At 37.8% G+C, this 20,052-nt stretch overlaps 1 protein-coding gene across 1 annotated transcript in view; it reads left to right on the top strand.

The window, feature by feature from the left end:
* The window catches only part of FGF1 (fibroblast growth factor 1), a 301,045-nt gene that overhangs the window by 257,069 nt on the left and 23,924 nt on the right, over positions 1-20,052 (top strand). Inside the window, exon 3 of the mRNA XM_053717162.1 lies at positions 1,087-1,190. Coding sequence (XP_053573137.1) covers positions 1,087-1,190 — 104 coding nt within the window. The remainder of the gene's footprint in view (positions 1-1,086; positions 1,191-20,052) is intronic.

Here is a 20,052-nt window from a genome sequence, read left to right on the forward strand (position 1 = left end):
CACTGGGTTAAAAATCTGTGTGTGAGTGTAAAAATATCTGTGTACACACATATAAATGCCTTAGAAAAAGATAATGTGCAATTACTAGGGATATTTCTCTATAGCAGAGTGCTCATTCTTTATTGCGTATTCCATACAGATAAATTCTGTATTGTACAATTGTAAAAAAGATTGTGTAATGGGTCACTAATTTCAAGTCCTCCTAATTTAAAGGGACAGACAACTCAAATTGTTTTATTGTTTAAAAAGATAGACAATCCCTTTATTACCCATTTCCCAGTTTTGCACAGCCAACATGGTTATATTAATATACTTTTATAACTTCTGTGATTGCCTTGTATCTAAGCAAGGGCATGAGCACAATGCTATCTATATAATTCCCACATGAACTAGCAGTCTCCTGTTGTGAAAAGCAAATAAAAAAAGCATGTGATTAAAAAGCTGTATAGTGGCTTAGAAACAGACAGAAATTTAGAGGTTTAAGTGTTATAAAGTATATTAATATAACAATGTTGGTTGTGCAAAGCTGGGGAATAGGTAGTTATCTAACTTTTTAAACAATAACAATTTTTGTTTTGACTGTCCCTTTAAATTGTGGTTTTCCACAGTCCCCAGAAAGGCTATAGTGCATAATGTCGGGTTCAGTACCTTAACTATGATACATAATAATTGCTTGATCGATACAGGACATCATTTATATCTGTCCCTAGCTGACCTCAACACAGGAGGTAAAATAAATAATGCTCAATATTTTATTCAACGGGTATGTCAATTGGCTGCAAAACAAATGCAAAGTGTGTTTTATTTTTTGCAACATCTATTGTAATCCATTGCTTAATTATTGATATACATGATATGTACAGTATATAAATACATTCATATCCAGTTAGACTAGAAATCGTTTACATATTTTTAAACATATCTAGCTGTTTCTGTTATGACAAACCCCTACTTGTTTTATCACTGATATTCTTCTTAACATGGTAAATCTTGCTGCTATCGTATAGTGCCACTAAATGTATGTATATTGATGCTTTGAGCCTTCACTTTTATCTCTGCTAACCTTGATTTATCTCCTATTTTCAGTTAAGATGCAATTAAATGCAGAAAGCGTGGGCGTGGTTTGCATTAAAAGCACAGAAAGTGAGAATTATTTGGCTATGGATTCTACAGGACTTTTATATGGATCTGTAAGTAAAATAATTATATTGTGAATTTTGATCAATTAAGTCAAGATAAAACAGTTAAAGGGACACTCAATCAAAATTAAACTTTTATTATTCAGATAGAGTATGCAATTTTAAACAATTTTCTAATTTACTTCCATTAACAAAATGGGCACAGTCTTTTTTTTATTTAAACTTTTTGAGTCACCAGCTCCTACTGAGCATGTGCAAGAATAAGTGTGTATGCATTTGTGAATGGCTGATTGCTGTCACATGGTACGTGTATGCATTTGTGATTGGCTGATGGCTGTCACATGGTACAGGGGGAGTGGAAAAAGACATAACTTTTAAAATTGTCAGAAAAAAAATCTACTACTCATTTGAAGTTCAGACTAAATGAATTTAAGTGCTATTGCATTGTCTTGTTATCTTGCATTTGTTGATTATGCAAATCTACAGTGTTGGCTGGTCCTTTAAACATTTTGGGCTAGATTAGGAGTGGATCGGTAGTTTTGCGTTCCTTCACTGCTCGCATGTTAACTCTAATAGACGGAGGCGTTTTGCGTGCGTTGGGTAGCAAACGTATTACAAGTTGAAAGTAAAAAGTTTGTGCACGAGAGCTAACCCGATGCGCGTATATATATATATATATATATACATACAATACATATACATATTTAGACATGTGTATGTCTATGTTAAAGACCACTGCATACCTTTACCTTTCTTTCTTCTAACTTCTGAAACCTCATATCTTTGAGCCCTTATAACGTTTTTTTTTTTTTAATTTTATTAGCTAGTGTTAGTATTGGTGTAACTGTACCTTTAAATATAATTTTTTTTTTTTTTTTTTTTTAATATTTTTATTGAGGTGATGAAAAGATACACAAAACAATTACAAGTTGTAGGGCAACAACACAAGTACAGTAATGCAAGGTACATTAAATACATAGTTAAATATCCCAACTAGTAGGAAATTCCATCTCACTTAGTCGGTTCCAAATATCACCCTACAACATTTCACCTCATTTTACTGATAAATCTGCATAGTATCCTCAATGGGACAGAGATCCACATAAGGGATCTGAAATCTAGAATATAGTTGAAGACACATTATTAATACAATAGCATCCTATGGCTACAGTAAGAACTAGACATAACACAGTATAACATAATGACAAGTGTGAACTAGTGGTACAAGTTGGTCTTATATGGGTTACGTGAATTATTCCAAGTACTAAAATAGATGACAATAGAGTTATTCACGTTACCATTACTGTGACAGACACAGAGTAACAAAAATAAAGCGTTCTCACATTGAAAACATCTGCATTTATCGCAACTAATCCACTTAAACCTTGATCCTCACAGCCTAAATTCAACTATAGTGAATAAATATATAGGGTAAAAGTTATGTTGAAAATTAAAGATTATAGGGATAGACAAACTTCAGATATTGAGACACGTAGGAATAATCATACTGGAACTATCAGTAATAAGATCCGGCGAGCCATCTGCACACTACTATAAGTACAAGCAAAAACCAAGGCTCTACGGACAGAGCAGAGACTACTTCACTCTGCCAAAAGGGAGTGTGGGGGATAAATTATTTATCCCTTGCCACACAGATATGTGTGTGTGGGGGGGGGGGGCGGATCCAGACCTGGTAATGATTTTCCCTTCATTAAAGAGGTAGTACAAATTAAGATACTCATACTATAAATGCGCTCTCTCACAAACTTGACGAATATATATTTTTTGGAGGGGACTACAGTAGTGCCAAGGGAACATTCTCATTGAACATCACGTATAGCCGGGAGCTTCAGAATTCCACTTAAGATTAACTTTAGGGACGTTAAATCTAATATGTGGCTATTTGTGCATAATAATAGTTTGCTGGAATGTTAGTTAGATGTAATATAATCTACGTACGGGACATATCACGTAAAGAGTTAATCCCCAGTAAATTCCTGAACACACTATTCGTTTGATCCACTTAATATATATTAGCGGAAACACTAATCCAATCGTTGTCCCAGTTAATGCACTGATATTAGAAAACTTTCTGACATAGGATAGATAGCTTATACATATAAAGTAGTTAACATCCCATAGTAATAAATATATCTAAAGGACAGGGGCTATAAGTATTGTGACCTAACTCACTAGAGCATAGAGGATCTCAAGAAAGTACCCTGTCTCGACCGCTGACAGGACCAATCTGATGCGCTATTATGGCTTTATAACATTACCCCCTATTGTGGCTACTACATACATATACATATCGTTCCCAATAAGACAAAAGGCATATATAGCGCATTTGCAGTAGCACTCATACTTATTATTGAACTACACTTTAGATGTAAATATGATCCTATTACATATACCCCTATGCTTTCTCTACTAGTCTAGGGGATGTGCAACACACTATAGGCTACCGGTTGGGGAGAATATAGCACTAAAATAATAAGCTAGACCTCATCAGTAGGGGTGCAAGTCTAGTAGGTCAAACTTAATTAGACCATCGCCCAGGGAGGCCCCCGTCACAGACTGAGTACTTTGCAAGGGTTTATGTAGAGACTAAAATGTTATAGTATCGAGGGAGACATGCACATGGGATCTGAGTGTAATTACATGCAGGAAATTAAAACAAGTGCTGTAATCACCATTGTCTTATGCCATTCACACTTTAGGTCCTCATATATGGTTACAGTGACTTGTATATACATTAGAGCATATCCTGCCATCCGTATAGTAGAAACACAGTATTATCTGCACAAGATTAACATGTATAGATATCTAGGGATACCATGAGAACATGAAAGCAGAGGTGTAACCCTTTGGTATCCTTGAACACTCTAGCAATGAATATAAATATAGTAGAATGCTTGCTTACAGTTGTGATAAATACCCCAATATGATAACTGTTCTATGGTCTGCTAAATAAACTCAATAAGACAATGGCTTTAATATATATAGTAACCTCCAACACTATAAGGCAGCCTAGAACAGGAATAGATTGGAGAGCAGGGCACTGGGCGGCATGTGAAGTTCCCGCCCGGCGCCATAGTTCTTAGTGTTCAAGTTACCCTACTCCAGATCGCTCTAAGGAAATTAAACACAACTTTCTGGGTAGGAGAGTATCTCCCAGGTTCCACGACCCAGAACAGTCACAGCTCTGGAAGTTAACCAAAACATAGGTGGCCGCACCTCTAGGCGCCCCCACACAAAATTCAAGTACCTTCTTCGCCTCCTGGCGAGTATCCCAAGTGGGATAGCGTCCCGGTTGTGCGACAAATGTATTACACCCTCCCGCCCCGTCTCACTCTCCTTCAACAGTCCAGGATGTAGTTGCTCAACCTGAGCCGCCAATGCTCCATCCCCATGCGATGCGGGGTCTGGCTCGGCAAGCAGGGAGATGGCTGTTGGTAGGCCCAATATTATCTCTGACGTACAGGCGCTGGGCGGAGGGTCCTTCTCGGCATAGGTGCTAATCCTATACAGCGTCTCGATATTAGCACATTTCTGTCCTCCTTCTGTTATCTCCTCCATGTAAGGCTCACAACCCTCTGTTTTAATGGCCCCTTTGGGAGCGTAGCCCTCACTCCCATATAGGCCGCTGTGTTGGAGCCCGGGAATAGTTTCTTCAGCTTTAGTCAGCCCGGTCCTCCTCTATGCCCATGATTTCCATGAGCCGGTCAAATCTACGATGTATCTGGTGCTCAAATTCAGCAAACAGTGTCTGCACCTGTAAAAGGAGGCTCTCTTGGGTCACCATGTCGGGCAGCAAGACACGCTCCTCCAAGATGGCGCTTCAGTCTGCAGCGGCAGCTCGATAAAGCAGTTTTTAAGATCCTCTTTTCCTTCTTTCTCTGCCTTTTAAAAGCTGTTTACTTAGGGTATGTGACGCCTGTAGCTCATGGGCAAAAATACCCCAAATAACAAGTCTCTAATAAGCTAATAAAGAGTTTAATCAATATTTCTCTCAGGAGCTCCTTCTTGCTGCATCCACTTAGCTCGGCATTCAACTCCCACCTTCCCTTTAAATATAATTTTGATGTGTTTTGTGCAACTTTTTAGTCAAGTGTAACAGTTAACCAGAGCTCTGAAGTTGCGCTATCCTGACGCGCATTAAATTCAATTGTGATCAAGCGAACTTGTTTACTTTGAACCTGTAATACGAGTGCTACTTCTTATGTGTGTAGAGCTGCAATAAACCCCTTATCAATTGCGCACAGCAGTTAGTGTGCCACTCATAATCTAGCTCTTTGTCAGTACAGTACAAAAAACAACTCAAGCAGAGAGCCATACAGACAACTCCGCCTAGCATGACCATCCCTGATTACATTGTTAAAGGGACAGTCTACACCTTAGTCATCTTAAAGTCTTACCTTAGATTAAGCTGCAAATAGCCTCCTGCACCCTTTCTATATCATGCAGCAGGAACAGTAAAAAAGTTATTTTAAAATGAATATTGTTTCTGGCCAGTTTGAAATGGCTGCCAAGCTCTGCCCACTGATGACCTCACAATCTGGGCTGCATCTAGACACTCTGCTGAATAGCATTGACAGTCTGTTGAATCCAACTAGTGAACCTTTTGTGATTAGAAGCAATATGCAGCCCAGATCATGATGTCATCAGTGGGCGGAACTCGGCAGCCATTTCGAACTGGCCAGAAACACATTTTTTTATTTTTTTTTATATATCATTTTTATTATACTTCAACAGGTTTATACATTTTTATATAACTTCCAAGGAAAAGCAAGCAAAAAAAAAGTAAACAAACAGTTGAAAACCAAACATCAATACACATTCCACAAAATATTGTGCCTATTATAAAAATAAACAAAGCGAAGAGGAAACCCTTTTATATTTTGTAAACTTTTTCAATCCATATTAGTCTTATTATATGGTTTCAATCTAATATTCCTTAATCTTTGTAATTTACTGTTGAAATATTTTTTTCCCTATTTATTCTTAACCAAAATAAAAACAGAAAAAAAAAGGGGGGCAGAAAAAGAAAAACAATAAAAAAGACAGAATATTACCATAAGCCGAGCAAGACTAATTCAGTATTTCTAAAAAGGATAAATTAGGTTATCAATTTCACTCGGGGGAAAAGATTTGATAAAGGCTGACCACTTTCTAAAAAATAGAGTAACGTCTCTTTCGTCATTTAGATCAGTGTCTATCTGTTCAAGAATGCATTGTTTTTTAAGACAATTTTTAACCTCTTGGATACTGGGGGTTGTCCTATTTTTCCATTTTTTAGGAATTAGATATCTTGCTGCTAATATAGCTAAATTAACAATTTTAGTATTTGCCGGCCGGTCCTCCAAATCCTTCCAGAGGAAAACGATATATACTGGCGATAGAGTCAGAGGGGAGATTCCCAGTGTCTTAAGCAAATATTGTATTTTCAGCCAAAATTGTTGAATATTCAGGCACTGCCAGAACATGTGTAGAAGATTGGCCGATGGTAAGGAACATCTAGGACATAAGTTGAAATCGGAATTCCCACACCAAGCGGCTTTCTCGGGGGTAAAAAAGGTTATAAGTAACAATTTTATGTGTGTTTCTCTCCAAGAAGAGGAGCGAGTAATTTGTGAGACCTCTAATATTGAGGATTGAATTAAACTAGTATCCCCAGGGTTTTGTGTTAAAGCCACCGCCCAGTTAGCAGATATTTTTTCCAAGTTTAGATTGCCTTTTAAAGAACTTAAGTCTAGATAGATAGGAGAGATTGACATACAGCCATTTTTTGCTAAGAGTAGCCATTTTTCTACAGTCCCCGATGTCCAGTTCCAGCCAAAATGATTTACTAGACTCAAGGCAAAGTGCCTTACTTGAAGGTAAGTGAAGAACTCTTTATGAAAGAGATTAAACTCCTCTCTTAAAGAACCAAAAGTTTTTATACACTTCCTGTCAAAGTCTAATAGCTGAAAAACTTTAATTAAACCCAAAGCCTCCCATCTTTGAAAAGGAGAAGAGTGAAGACTAGCCTGAAATTGTGAATTACCTACTTTTGGCATAAATTTAGACACCCCATGTTCCAGGTTAAGAAGTTTACACACTTTCCACCAGGCCTGTAGAGGATTAAGCAAAGTTTTCATTTTTTTCACTTCTTTTGGTAGGGAATTCATAGTGCAATGAATACCTGCTAGAGGGGCATATGGATATAATACATTTTATTCAAGCTCTTTGTTGGTGACATAGTCTTTCTCCGACATCCAGTCTATGATCAGGCGAACCAAGAAAACATAGTTATAAAGTTTGATATCTGGTAAAGCTAGCCCCGCATATTTTCTAGGAAGAGATAGTTTGAATAAGGAAATTCTGGGCTTTTTATTTTGCCAAATAAATTTTCTCAAGACAGTGTTGAATATTAGAACATCTTTAGTTTTAAGAATCAGAGGAGTATTTTGTAAAACGTATAATAACTTTGGAAGGCAAACCATTTTATAAAGAGCGATGCGGCCAGATAAGGAAAGAGGGAGGTTTTGGCCAATTTTTCAAGTTTTCCTTGATTTTATTCAATACTGGAAGTATGTTAAGATTATACCACGAGTCTGGATTAGAAGAGATCATGATACCTAGATATCTGAAGGAACCAGCCACCAATTTAAATGGTATATTGACAAGAGAATCCTTAGATTGTTTAATCCAAAGTAGTTCAGATTTTGACGTATTCACCCTATAGCCAGAAAAAGCACCAAATTGTTGAATGATTGATATTAATTTAGGGATATTAATAGAGGTTTTTGAAATATATATTAAAATATCATCGGCGTATAATGCTATTTTCATCTCTTTCTTACCAATCTTAATACCATCAAGATGTTGTCTTACATAGATAGCCAGAGGCTCAATGGAGATATTAAAAAGGAGAGGGGAGAGAGGGCATCCCTGATGGGTACCTCTTCTGAGAAAGATATTTGGGGAGATCAAACCATTAACTAACATCCTAGTAGAAGCTGTTTTATATAAATTATTGACAAAGTTAAAAAAATTACAATGTAGACCGAATTGTTGAAGAGAGTGTAGTAAATGAACAAAGTGAACTGAATCAAAGGCTTTCTCAGCGTCTATCGAAATAATTGCAGAGTCAGGGGTGTCCCCCTCTTCCCCCCTCTCCACTTCCTCCGTATTTTTGAAGTAATCTATGGTGAGAAAGAGTTCCCTTATTTTAGCTGACGAATTTCGTTTAAGTATAAAACCTGCCTGGTCCTTGTGTATAATATTAGGAAGGAGTAATTGAAGCCTTGAGGCTAAAATAGAATACATTATTTCATAGTCCGCATTTAGCAGTGCTATGGGCCTATATGATTCCTTTTTGTCAGGTTCCTTTCCTTGTTTAAGAATTAGAGTTGTATATGATGCAGCAAAGCTAGGTGGGGGAGTGTTGCCCTTTATATAGATATCATTATATAATAGAGATAAGTATGGCAGTATTGTTGTGGAAAGTATTTTATAAAATTCATTGGGAAGGCCATCAGGGCCCGAAGCTTTATTTAAGGAAAGATCTTGAATTGCTCTTGAAATCTCAGGCTCAGATATGGGAAGATTAAGGGATTCAACTAAATCCGTGGATACAGTGTGATAGGCAATTTTATCCCAGAAAGTTTCTCGCTCATGGGAGTTTGAGGTTTTCAAGGAGTATAGGTCCTGGTAATATTCTGAAAAAGAATGGATAAGGTCTTCTGAAGATGTTATAATTTTATCCCCTAACTGTAATGAATCAATCACTGATGAACTTTTGACTCTCTTTACTAACCTTGCAAGGAGTTTTCCTGTTTTACTTCCATGTCTATACAGTTTAGCTTGAAATTTCAGGTCTTTCTGAGAGGTCTTAAGTAGGAGAAAGGAATCCCTCTCCTTTATCGCCTGAGTATAGCGTGCCCAGTTTCCAGGAGTTTTTTCTAATATGTAAGAGTTATATGAATTAGAAATGGATTTCGTAATTTCCCTTTCCCTGAGCTTGAGTTTCTTTGTCCTGCTTATAGTATAAGCTAAAATCTCTCCTCTCAGTACTGCCTTTGCGGTTTCCCAAAACATCATGGGATGATTAATATATTCTTTATTAAAGGAAGCATATTCTTGAAATTTAATGTTGAGCCAGTTTTTAAATTTAAGATCTGAAGCAAGGTAATTTGGAAAGAAGAATCTGGAATATCTTGGAGCAGAGTTACTAGGGTGAAACTCTATAGAAATCGGGGCGTGATCCGAGATACAAATAGGAAGAATCTTCACATCCAATTTTAATTTGCATAACCTTTCATCTAGGAGGAACAAGTCAATTCGTGAGAGTGACTTATGCGCCTTAGAAAGGCAGGTAAAGTCCCTAGAATCTGGATTATGCATCCTCCATATATCTCTAGCCCTGAGACTCTGAAAAAGTTTAAGAAACATTTTAGATTCTAAGTTGTCTCTTTTGGTTCTGAGAGAGGAGCTCTTGTGCCTTAGCCTATCTAGGGGATATTGCGGTGCCATATTAAAGTCCCCTCCCAGTATTAGAAAACCTTCTGCATAAGACAATATATGAGCTTGAAGTTTTTCCCAGAAGGGGAAACTGAAAATATTAGGGGCATAAATGTTGCAAAGTGTATATAGTATCTTATCTATTTTGATTTTTACCATTAGGAACCTCCCCTCTGGGTCTGCGTCAGTATGGAGGACTTGGTATTTTATCTTTTTTCCTAATAAGATCGCTACTCCTCCCTTTCTTTGGCTACTGGGTGATGCAAGAACTTCATTGACCCAAGAACATTTGAACTTGAGAACTTCTTCCGCTTTTAAATGAGTTTCCTGCAGGAAGGCAATGTCTGTATGTATTTTTCTTAGGTGTGCAATTATTGCTTTATGTTTAATAGGTGATGTAATACCCCCAATATTCCAAGAGGTTAATTTAAAACCATTTATCATATCTATCATCATAAAAAAAGGAGCTAGAGTAACTCAAAGACACTGACAGAAAAAAAAGTAAAAGAAAAAAAAAAAGAAAATACTCTACCCTTCCGGAGCAGGAGTGCGGGAGAGAAAAAATAAATAAAAAAAATAATGATCCAAAACTAATGTGACTGTCAACACCCTCATAACATCCTTTAATACCAATGTCATAGCATAAATGAATATTATTGAAAAAGTACTAAGTTTGGGCCCTATCCTGTTCTGGGGGGAACTGCTGTGATATGAACGTTTCTGCATCCCTGGCTGAGTCAAAAAAATGCGTGTTATTATTGACTGTTATTTTTAGCCTTGCTGGGTAAATGAGAGTAGCTTGATGGCCTTGCTTTATTAACTTGGTACATATTGGGGCCAGGTCCCTTCTTTTGGCGGAGGTGTCCGCTGAGAAATCCTGGAAGAGCATGATTTTGGCTCCCCCAAGGAATATAGGCTGATTCTTTTTTAAATGCTGTAGTAATAAGAGTTTATCCTGATAATTAAGGGATTTGGCAATAATTGGTCTAGGTCTAGGGTTTTCTTTCTCTGGGATTTGCCACCCCAATCTATGCGCTCTTTCTAGCACTATTCGTGGATGGGTTTGAGGGATTTGTAATAAATGTGGTAATGTTACCGTCAATAATTTATCAAGATCTTCATATTGTTTTTCTTCAGGTATGCCAATCACCCTAAAGTTGTTACGCCTAGCACGGTTCTCAAGGTCTTCTAATTTTAGCTGGACTTTTGTAAATTTAGAGTTTATAGTGTCTAACTTGGTGTTATGACTTATCGAACTGTCTCCTAGGTCAGAAATTCTTTGTTCAGCCTCTGTTAGTCTGTTTGAGAACTGAGGAAATTCAGTTGTTAGAGCATGTATGTCTTGCTTAATTTCGTCTTTAAGAGTGTCGAATTTGGGTGCCAAAGCTTCAGAGATACTTATGACTAGAGCTTGCAAGTCTATGGGATCATTTATCTGTGAAACATTAGTGCTGGTGAAGTGAGTGTCTATTATAGTTTCTGGTGTGGCTTTGGTATTTCTTTTTTCTCTTTGCCTCGCAGCCATATTGGAGGGGGGAGTTTTAGTGTGTGTAATACAAAATGTATCCATATACTAGTGAATGTGAAAAAAAAAAAAAAAGATCCAGGGAAAGGAGTGTATGTGTGGGGGGAGTGTGTAGATTAACTATTTCGTGAAGAGGTTTCTATGTTGTGACTAACAGTTTATTGCTCAATTTGAGACTTGCAAGGAAGTTTTTTTGTTTAACTTTAGTTTAGTATAATATAAACAAATAATCTCTTTCAATCATAGGATTTTGTTTTATGTATGAACTTATCTAGTAAAGAAAACAGCCTAGGACTATTATTTGTACAAAAAATAAATATCCAATCAAGACAAGGGTTAAGATTCACAGCTCTGTTACATGCAGGTTGTATTCACCTTTACTCAATTATATTATTGTTTTTAACAGAAAAAAACCCTTTACTGCTTTATTTTCAAAAGGCCCATATAGGCCAAATTAAGAAAGAGAGATCATGCACAAACTCTCTCCTTCCTCCTTTTCTTCCCCCCTTACTCCATAACCCAGATTAGGGCCCTTTTTTGCAAAATAATATGCCTTTATACCATAGGGAGGAAAGAAAACAGAGAAAAAAGAAAAAAAAAGAAAGAAAAGAAACAAAGTTATACAACAATAGTAGTGTTTTACAAATTTGTATCAGTTTCACCAGCTAATCTAGTTAGCGCAATTATACTATCCAATGCCTGCTAATAAAGAATAATGTACATTTGGTTTGACACGATGAGTGGCCAAAGATTCTATAAGCCAGTTCTAGCAGGCATCAGATAGGAAATATAGGAAATGGGGAAGTCGCCCTGGAACATAGAAAAAGTACCTGACCCCGGACCGTGGGGGTATAGTGAGAGCTCCGGCGGTGAAGACTCAAAGAGAGCACATTCCACAGAGTAATAGTCCGGTACCTCTCCTCGCAGCATCGGCGGGGGGGAGGAATACCAGTACTGGAAAAGGCTCTGTGATCAGGCTTCTAGCCTCCCTCTTCGGAAGCAAATGAACAAACTCTGACTGAAGCCACTTTGCAGGTAGCTCCCCTGTGGTAGAGAGTTTCGTCGCGCTTCAGGTGAAGGACTTCTTACTCGGGAGCCTAAAGACAAGTAGACCGTAGACCTTAGCGGGAATCTCTTCTTCCGCTCTGAGTCGGCTGGACTATGCAGCTCCCAGTAGTTGATCGTATCCACCAGCGGTTGGCCTCCGGGGGTCCAAAAGCATTTCACTCCGTCATATCAAGTGCCAAGCCGTCAAGGGAGACAGAGAGGGTCTAGTCCGTATATCCAGGGGCCACCCGGCTTGATGTTCTCCAGGCACAGCCACAGACAGACCAGCCTGAACCGCTCTCAGAGAGCCACATGGACATTCGTCCAGGGAGTCCAGGATCGCATAGGTGAATTCCAGGTGAACTATGCAACTCTAATGAAACAATGTTAGTGCATAGACTTGCGATATCTACTGCTCAGGTGAGTTTGCAAGTACTGATATGTATTTGTATGCTCAATACCAAGCTGGGAAGAGGCGTGTAGTATAAGACCTGGTCTTTTTTCTCCCCGCAGCTCCACCAGGAATACTTTAATCTTAGATAGCGCTTCTTTTTCCCTTAATCAGAGTAGGGATAGAGTCTGTGACAAAGGATTACAACTTTTAGTATTTTTTTCCTTAGATTCTGACAATATAGCCAGTATGCAAACTTCAGTGCGATAGCTTAGCACTGTAGGAGAGCCGGTAGCCAGATACAATTTGCTTGAATAACCCGCCCCAGGTCTGGGGTGTTCAGCACGCTTTCCCGCTGCCAATAGCTCATTAGGGGATACAGAGCAGGTGTCTGCCTGACCTTACACCTGTGCTCCTCCCACCGGATCTCCAACACAACATTTTAAAATAACTTTTTTACTGTTCTTTCTGCATGATATAGAAAGGGTCGCAGGAAGCTATTTGCAGCTTAATCTAAGGTAAGACTTTAAGATGACTAAGGTGTAGACTGTCCCTTTAAGTCATTTTTGTACCATAATGGATTTTACTGTAAAATTCAGTTTGATAACTTTGCATGAATTAAAAAAAAAAAAAAACTTACAAAATTTACCTCATCCTCTTGGAGTCCTATCTTACAACTTAAAGGGACATGAAAACCATTTTTTCCACAATTCAGATAGAGCATACCATTTTAAACAACTTTCTACATCTATTATCAATTTTGTTTAATTCTCTGGGTTGTTGAATGAGCAGCACTTCTGGGAACTAGCTAAACACATCATGTGAGCCAATGATTAAAGGCATATATGTGCAGCCTATGTATGCTTTTCAACAAAGGATACTTAGAGAATGAAGCAAATTAAATACAAATAAAATGGAAAGTGGTTTAAAATTGCATGCTTTATCTCACTGGTTTTCAAACCTGTCCTCAGGACTCCCTAAAAGGCAGGATTTTGAGGATATCAGAACTGGAGCACAGGTGAAATAATCAGCTGATTAGTATACATGCGGCTAGATTACGAGTCTTGCGTTAGCCTTAAAAAGCAGCATTGAGAGGTCCCAACGCTGCTTTTTTCACGCCCGCTGGTATTACGAGTCTGGCAGGAGAGGGTCTACCGCTCACTTTTCCTCCGCGACTCAAGCTTACTGCAAATCCCCTTACGTAAATTGCGTATCCTATCTTTTTAATGGGACTTGCCTAACGCCGGTATTACGAGTCTTGGAAGAAGTGAGCGGTAGACCCTCTCCTGTCAAGACTCCTACCGCATTTAAAAGTAAGTAGTTAAGAGTTTTATGGGCTAACACTGTAACATAAAACTCTTAACTAAAGTGCTACAAAGTACATTAACACCCATAAACTGCCTATTAACCCCTAAACCGAGCCCCCCCCGCCACATCGGAAACACTTTAATAAAGTTTTTAACCCCTAATCTGCCGACCGGACATTGTCGCCACTGTAATAAATATATTAACCCCTAAACCGCTGCACTCCCGCCTCAAAAAACACTAGTTACATTTTATTAACCCCTAATCTGCCGTCCCTAACATCGCCGACACCTATCTACATTTATTAACCCCTAATCTGCCGCCCCCAACGTCGCCGCTACTACTGTATATTAAATTTATTAACCCCTAAACCTAAGTCTAACCCTAACCCTAACAGCCCCCTAACTTAAATATAATTGAAATAAAATGAAATAAAATTACTACAACTAAATAAATTAATCCTATTTAAAACTAAATACTTACCTATAAAATAAACCCTAAGATAGCTACAATATAACTAATAATTACATTGTAGCTAGCTTAGGGTTTATATTTATTTTACAGGCAACTTTGTATTCATTTTAACTAGGTATAACAGTTATTAAATAGTTATAAACTATTTAATAACTTCCTAGTTAAAATAAGTACACATTTACCTGTAAAATAAATCCTAACCTAAGTTACAATTATACCTAACACTACACTATCATTAAATTAATTTACTAAATTACATACAATTAAATTAAATAAACTAAAGTACAAAAAAACACTAAATTACAGAAAATAAAAAAATAATTACAATTTTTTTAAACTAATTACACCTACTCTAATCCCCCTAACAAAATAAAAAAGCCCCCCAAAATAATAAAATTCCCTACCCTATACAAAATTACAAATAGCCCTTAAAAGGGCTTTTTGCGGGGCATTGCCCCAAAGTAATCAGCTCTTTTACCTTTAAAAAAAAATACAATACCCCCCAAATTAAAACCCACCACCCACACTCCCAACCCTACTCTAAAACCCACCCAATCCCCCCTTAATAAAAACTAACACTACCCCCTTGAAGATCACCCTACCTTGAGCCGTATTCACCCAGCCAGGCACAAGTGGTCCTCCAGAGGGGCAGAAGTCTTCATCCAGCCAATAGAATGCGATCTCAATCCGATTGGCTGATTGAATCAGCCAATAGGATTTTTCTTACCTTAATTCCGATTGGCTGATAGAATCCTATCAGCCAATCGGAATTCAAGGGACTCCAAGATGGACCCGCTCCACTCCGGATGGATGAAGATAGAAGATGCCGCCTGGATGAAGTCTTCTGCTCGTCTGGAGGTCCTCTTCTGCCCGGATTGGATAAAGACTTCTGCCCCTCTGGAGGACCACTTGTGCCCAGCTGGGTGAAGACGGCTCAAAGTAGGGTGATCTTCAAGCGGGTAGTATTAGGTTTTATTAAGGGGGTATTGGGTGGGTTTTAGAGTAGGGTTGGGAGTGTGGGTGGTGGGTGGTGGGTTTTAATGTGGGGGGGTACTGTATATTTTTTTTACAGGTAAAAGAGCTGATTACTTTGGGGCAATGCTTTGTTAGGGAGATTAGAGTAGGTGTAATTAGTTTTAAAAAAATTGTAATTAATTTTTTATTTTTTGTAATTTAGTGTTTTTTTTTTGTACTTTAGTTTATTTAATTTAATTGTATTTAATTGTAGGTAATTTAGTAAATTAATTTAATGATAGTGTAGTGTTAGGTAAATATAACCCCTAAGCTAGCTACAATGTAACTATTAGTTATATTGTAGCTAGCTTAGGGTTTATTATATAGGTATTTAGTTTTAAATAGGATTAATTTATTTAATTGTAGTAATTTAATTTCGTTGTATTTAAATTATATTTGTTAGGGGTTGTTAGACTTAGGTTTAGACTTAGGTTTAGGGGTTAATAAATTTAATATAGTAGCGGCGAAATTGGGGGACAGATTAGGGGTTAATAAATATAATGTAGGTGTCGGCTATGTTAGGGGCAGCAGATTAGGGGTTCATAGGGATAATGTAGGTGTCGGTGATGTTAGGGGCAGCAGATTAGGGGTTCATAGGGATAATGTAGGTGGCGGCGGTGTCCGGAGCAGGCAGATTAGGGGTTAAAAATATAATGCAGTTGTCGGCGATGTCGGGGATGGCAGATTAGGGGTTAATAAGTGTAAGATTAGGGGTGTTTAGACTCGGGGTTCATGTTAGGGTGTTAGATGTAGACATACATTTTCTTTCCCCATAGGAATCAATGGGGCTGCGTTAAGAGCTGAACGCTGCTTTTTTGCAGGTGTTAAGTTTTTTTTCAGAATCTGCCCCATTGTTTACTATGGGGAAATCGTGCACAAGCACGTTTTGCCAGCTCACCGCTACCGTAAGCAACGCTGGTATTGAAGTGAGATGTGGAGCTAAATTTTGCTCTACACTCACCTTTTTGCGGCTAACGCCGGGATTCAAAAAGCCCGTAATACCAGCGTTGTCTTAAGGGAGCGTTGAAAAAAAAGGCTCGTTAGCAATGCACCCCTGTTACTGCAAAACTCGTAATCTCGGTGATAGTTATTAACCTGCTCTCACCCAAGGTAATCCTGAAAATCTGGCCTGTTGGGGTGCCCTGAGGACAGGTATTTGAAAACCAGTGCTCTATCTGAATCATGAAAATATGATTTTGACTTTACTGTCCTTTGAACTCCTTTCCATGAGAGCATACTGAGAGTAGACGTGCATTCAGCATACAGATTAGTCTGCATTTATGCCAATTCGGGCATTTGCCAGAAACACGAATATCCAAATGGCATGGGGGAATGAAACAAATTAAAAATTAAGAAATGCATTAACAATTAGTAGCGTTCATTTCATTTGTTTTGTTCTCGCTATGAAAAAGGAGCATGAAACAGAGGAAAGAAGGAAAGCGCTGTTATCATTTGGCTATTTTTCTCATTGGTTATTTTTCTCATGTGTTTGCGGTGATATACAGTGTCTGATCATTCATGCGTCCAACATCCCTTATCCAGGCCTGCCAGAGTATTACTAATGACTGATGTTAGGCACAGCTACAAGCTTCCCTGTGCAGTTTTAACCTAACATAGGGAGGTAGAATACTAGGGGAAGCTCAGCTATTTTAATCAGTTTGATTTTTATAAAGTCTGCCTCTGAGCTATTTTTTTTTTTTTTTTTTTAAATCAAGTTTTTTATTTAGGTATTTAGCGGTACAACATTCAAAACATACTATCATGTAAATTATCACCATTTCACATCATTATGCTTTATAGAATGACATAAAGAAAATACAAAAATTATGTCGTAGAAAACATATCTGTTTACAAAAGTAGTATTTCTGAAAATACTCATGACAATCAATCTAGCTTATCAATGAGAATCTTAATATGCATATAGAATTTTGATACCTAAGACCACTATTACAGACGCTTAGACAAACATAGAATCAGTTTATGAATGCAACACATAATTAGGAGTGTGAGCAAATTACTCTAGAGTCAGGTAAGAACTATGCACAAATAAGAAACCACTTTTGAGCTTGCAAACATTTGTAAAACTTACTAAAGGAGTATAAGTTTGTCATAAAGCATATTAGTATTAAAAATATAGGGAACATAAAACCAATAACTATCAAAATGAGAACTCCAATGTAGCGCAAACTTAAACTTGCCTACTTAAAGCTGTTGTTGGAAAGACAGATCCAAAATAACCGAGTGAGCCCATATAAGATGACTTACAACCTTTCCGCTTCCTAAGTAATAAGAGGTGATCATGGTGAATTAGAGCATGATTATTTTACAAAACTTTAAGACATGTTTAGTTGAAAGGGAAGTCAGTTATGTAGGAGAAGAGTCCATGCTGCTAAACTTAATGAACTGAAGTCTAAAGGTGTGTGAAATTGATCTTTCAGGATACTGGAAGTGAGTTAATGGGATAATGGAGCCTGTGATCATAATTATCTAAGGTGGCTAATGTTATAGGACTGGGGAGAAATGCAGTGCTAACCCTACCTAAGTTGTCCACTAAATAAAATAGTGACACTGTCAACCTAAGCACTATAACAGTACCTATGTATAGTATGTAGAGATAGGGAGTTAGAACATAAGGCATAGTATACACTATATATTAAGGTATAATATATTCCTGGAAACTGGTGTACCCTAATAAACCTATGTACAAATATAAACTGGAAACTCCTGGTTTTCAAAGAGGGGAGCCAACTGTAAACTATACACGTTACCTGAAAATTAAAACAAACAGTGCAAAAAATATCAATACAAAATATTAGTAAAATGGATTGGTTAGTTTAAGATATATGGTCTTATTCTCCCACTTAAAGGGACACTCAATCAAAATTAAACTTTCATTATTCAGATAGAGCATGCAATTTTAAACAACTTTCCAATTTACTTCCATTAACTAAATGTGCACAGTCTTTTTATATTTAAAATTTTTGAGTCATCAGCTCCTACTGAGCATGTGCACGAAGAAGTGTGTATGCATTTGTGAACGGCTGATGGCTCTCACATGGTACGCGTATGCATTTGTGATTGGCTGATGGCTGTCACATGGTACAGGGGGAGTGGAAAAAGACATCTTTTAAAATTGTCAGAAAAAAAATTACTCATTTGAAATTCAGATTAAGTGCTATTGCATGGTCTCGTTATCTTGCATTTGTTGATTATGCAAATCTACTGTGTTGACTGGTCCTTTAACCTTTAGAATCATTCAGCTTCTCTATCCTATGCCCTGGATAAAAAAACAACAAATGAGAGTTTGTCAATATGCGATCCCCAGTCTCTTTCAGATGCTGTAGTGGGAATGAGGGTACCTGAAAGAGAGCTCACAGTCTCGGCATCAGGCAAGAGACCAGAGGGCTCCACACAAGAACTCATGGATTGAGCCTCTGCAATCGCGTTGTGGTTGAGGAGGGTATATGCAACAACTATCCGTGGTTTTACTGAACACTTCGAAACACAGTCCATCCCAAAATCCCTCTCGACCGGCCGCATATTGTGGTAACTCAGGTTCAACCCCACATCTTTCATCTCGATTGCGTGTGTCGTGAGGTAAGTAGTTGCGGTATCTGGAAGTGATTCTCTGGATTGTGGATGCAATATGTCTATTCTAGTAGGCTCATCTAACTCATCATTGTGGTCTTCCTTGCACATTTCCAACAGGTCTCTTAACATCAGGGCTGGCCCATGTATCTCAATCACCTTTGTGGCACCTTCCTGCTCTGCTCTTACAGTCTGTGTAAATGAGGTAAAATGCTTCTCCATCTTAAGAGAAATCAGTTTCAGGAAGGCTAGGACATCAGACTCCATAATTAGTAAATATGGCTGTTTATTTTCAGATTGTTCAGCAATCTGCTCCTATTAGAGTTCTAAGGCAAAGGAGTTCAGTCAGCGTGGGAAATTCTGGTAGTCTCAGCAGATGTAATACCACTGTACCCGGCTGATTGTCAAGCCGGGGGGGGGGGGGATGTTAGTAAGGTGTCTTAGGCCACTAGTTTTTTTCTCGATCGGTTTGGATCTTCTGGTAATTGGATATCAGTGATATAGATATCATCCGACTCCAAAACCTCTCCACAGTAAGAGTTTAATTCTATGTTGAAGGAGAGCATAAAAGTTATCTGGATAAACAGTAGATTACTTAAATTGCCATAAGAGCTTCTGAATTTAATGTCGAAACACGGCCGCAACTTGGACACGCCCCCTCTGTGAGCTATTTAATCATTGCCTCAAGTACAATCAGAGATAGTGCAAGCTAGTAGTTGACAAATAGTAGAGGCAGCGCGTGTTGTTGTTTTTATTCCTTGTAATATTTTTTTTTCTTCTGCGTTCTGTGCAATGCAGAATCAGATCAGATTTAGAATTACTCATTTTTCTTACAGTGCACTGCCAGTGCATTAACTGCGATTTTTCTCTTATTCTCTGTCAAGTAGGAATTTATTCATTTTTTTCTTGTGTTAAATCTGAATCTGAATTGAATGTTTATTGCAGTAGGGGCATTACAGGTATTTGCTCTGTAGGCTTCTAGTATAGCACACCTTTACATTTTTAAAAAAAACAATATTATTGTATTGGCTTATTGCCACACAGTGCATACTGCACTGTGGTCT

The sequence above is a fragment of the Bombina bombina genome, chromosome 6, assembly GCF_027579735.1.
Source record: "Bombina bombina isolate aBomBom1 chromosome 6, aBomBom1.pri, whole genome shotgun sequence".
Lineage (NCBI taxonomy): Eukaryota > Metazoa > Chordata > Amphibia > Anura > Bombinatoridae > Bombina > Bombina bombina.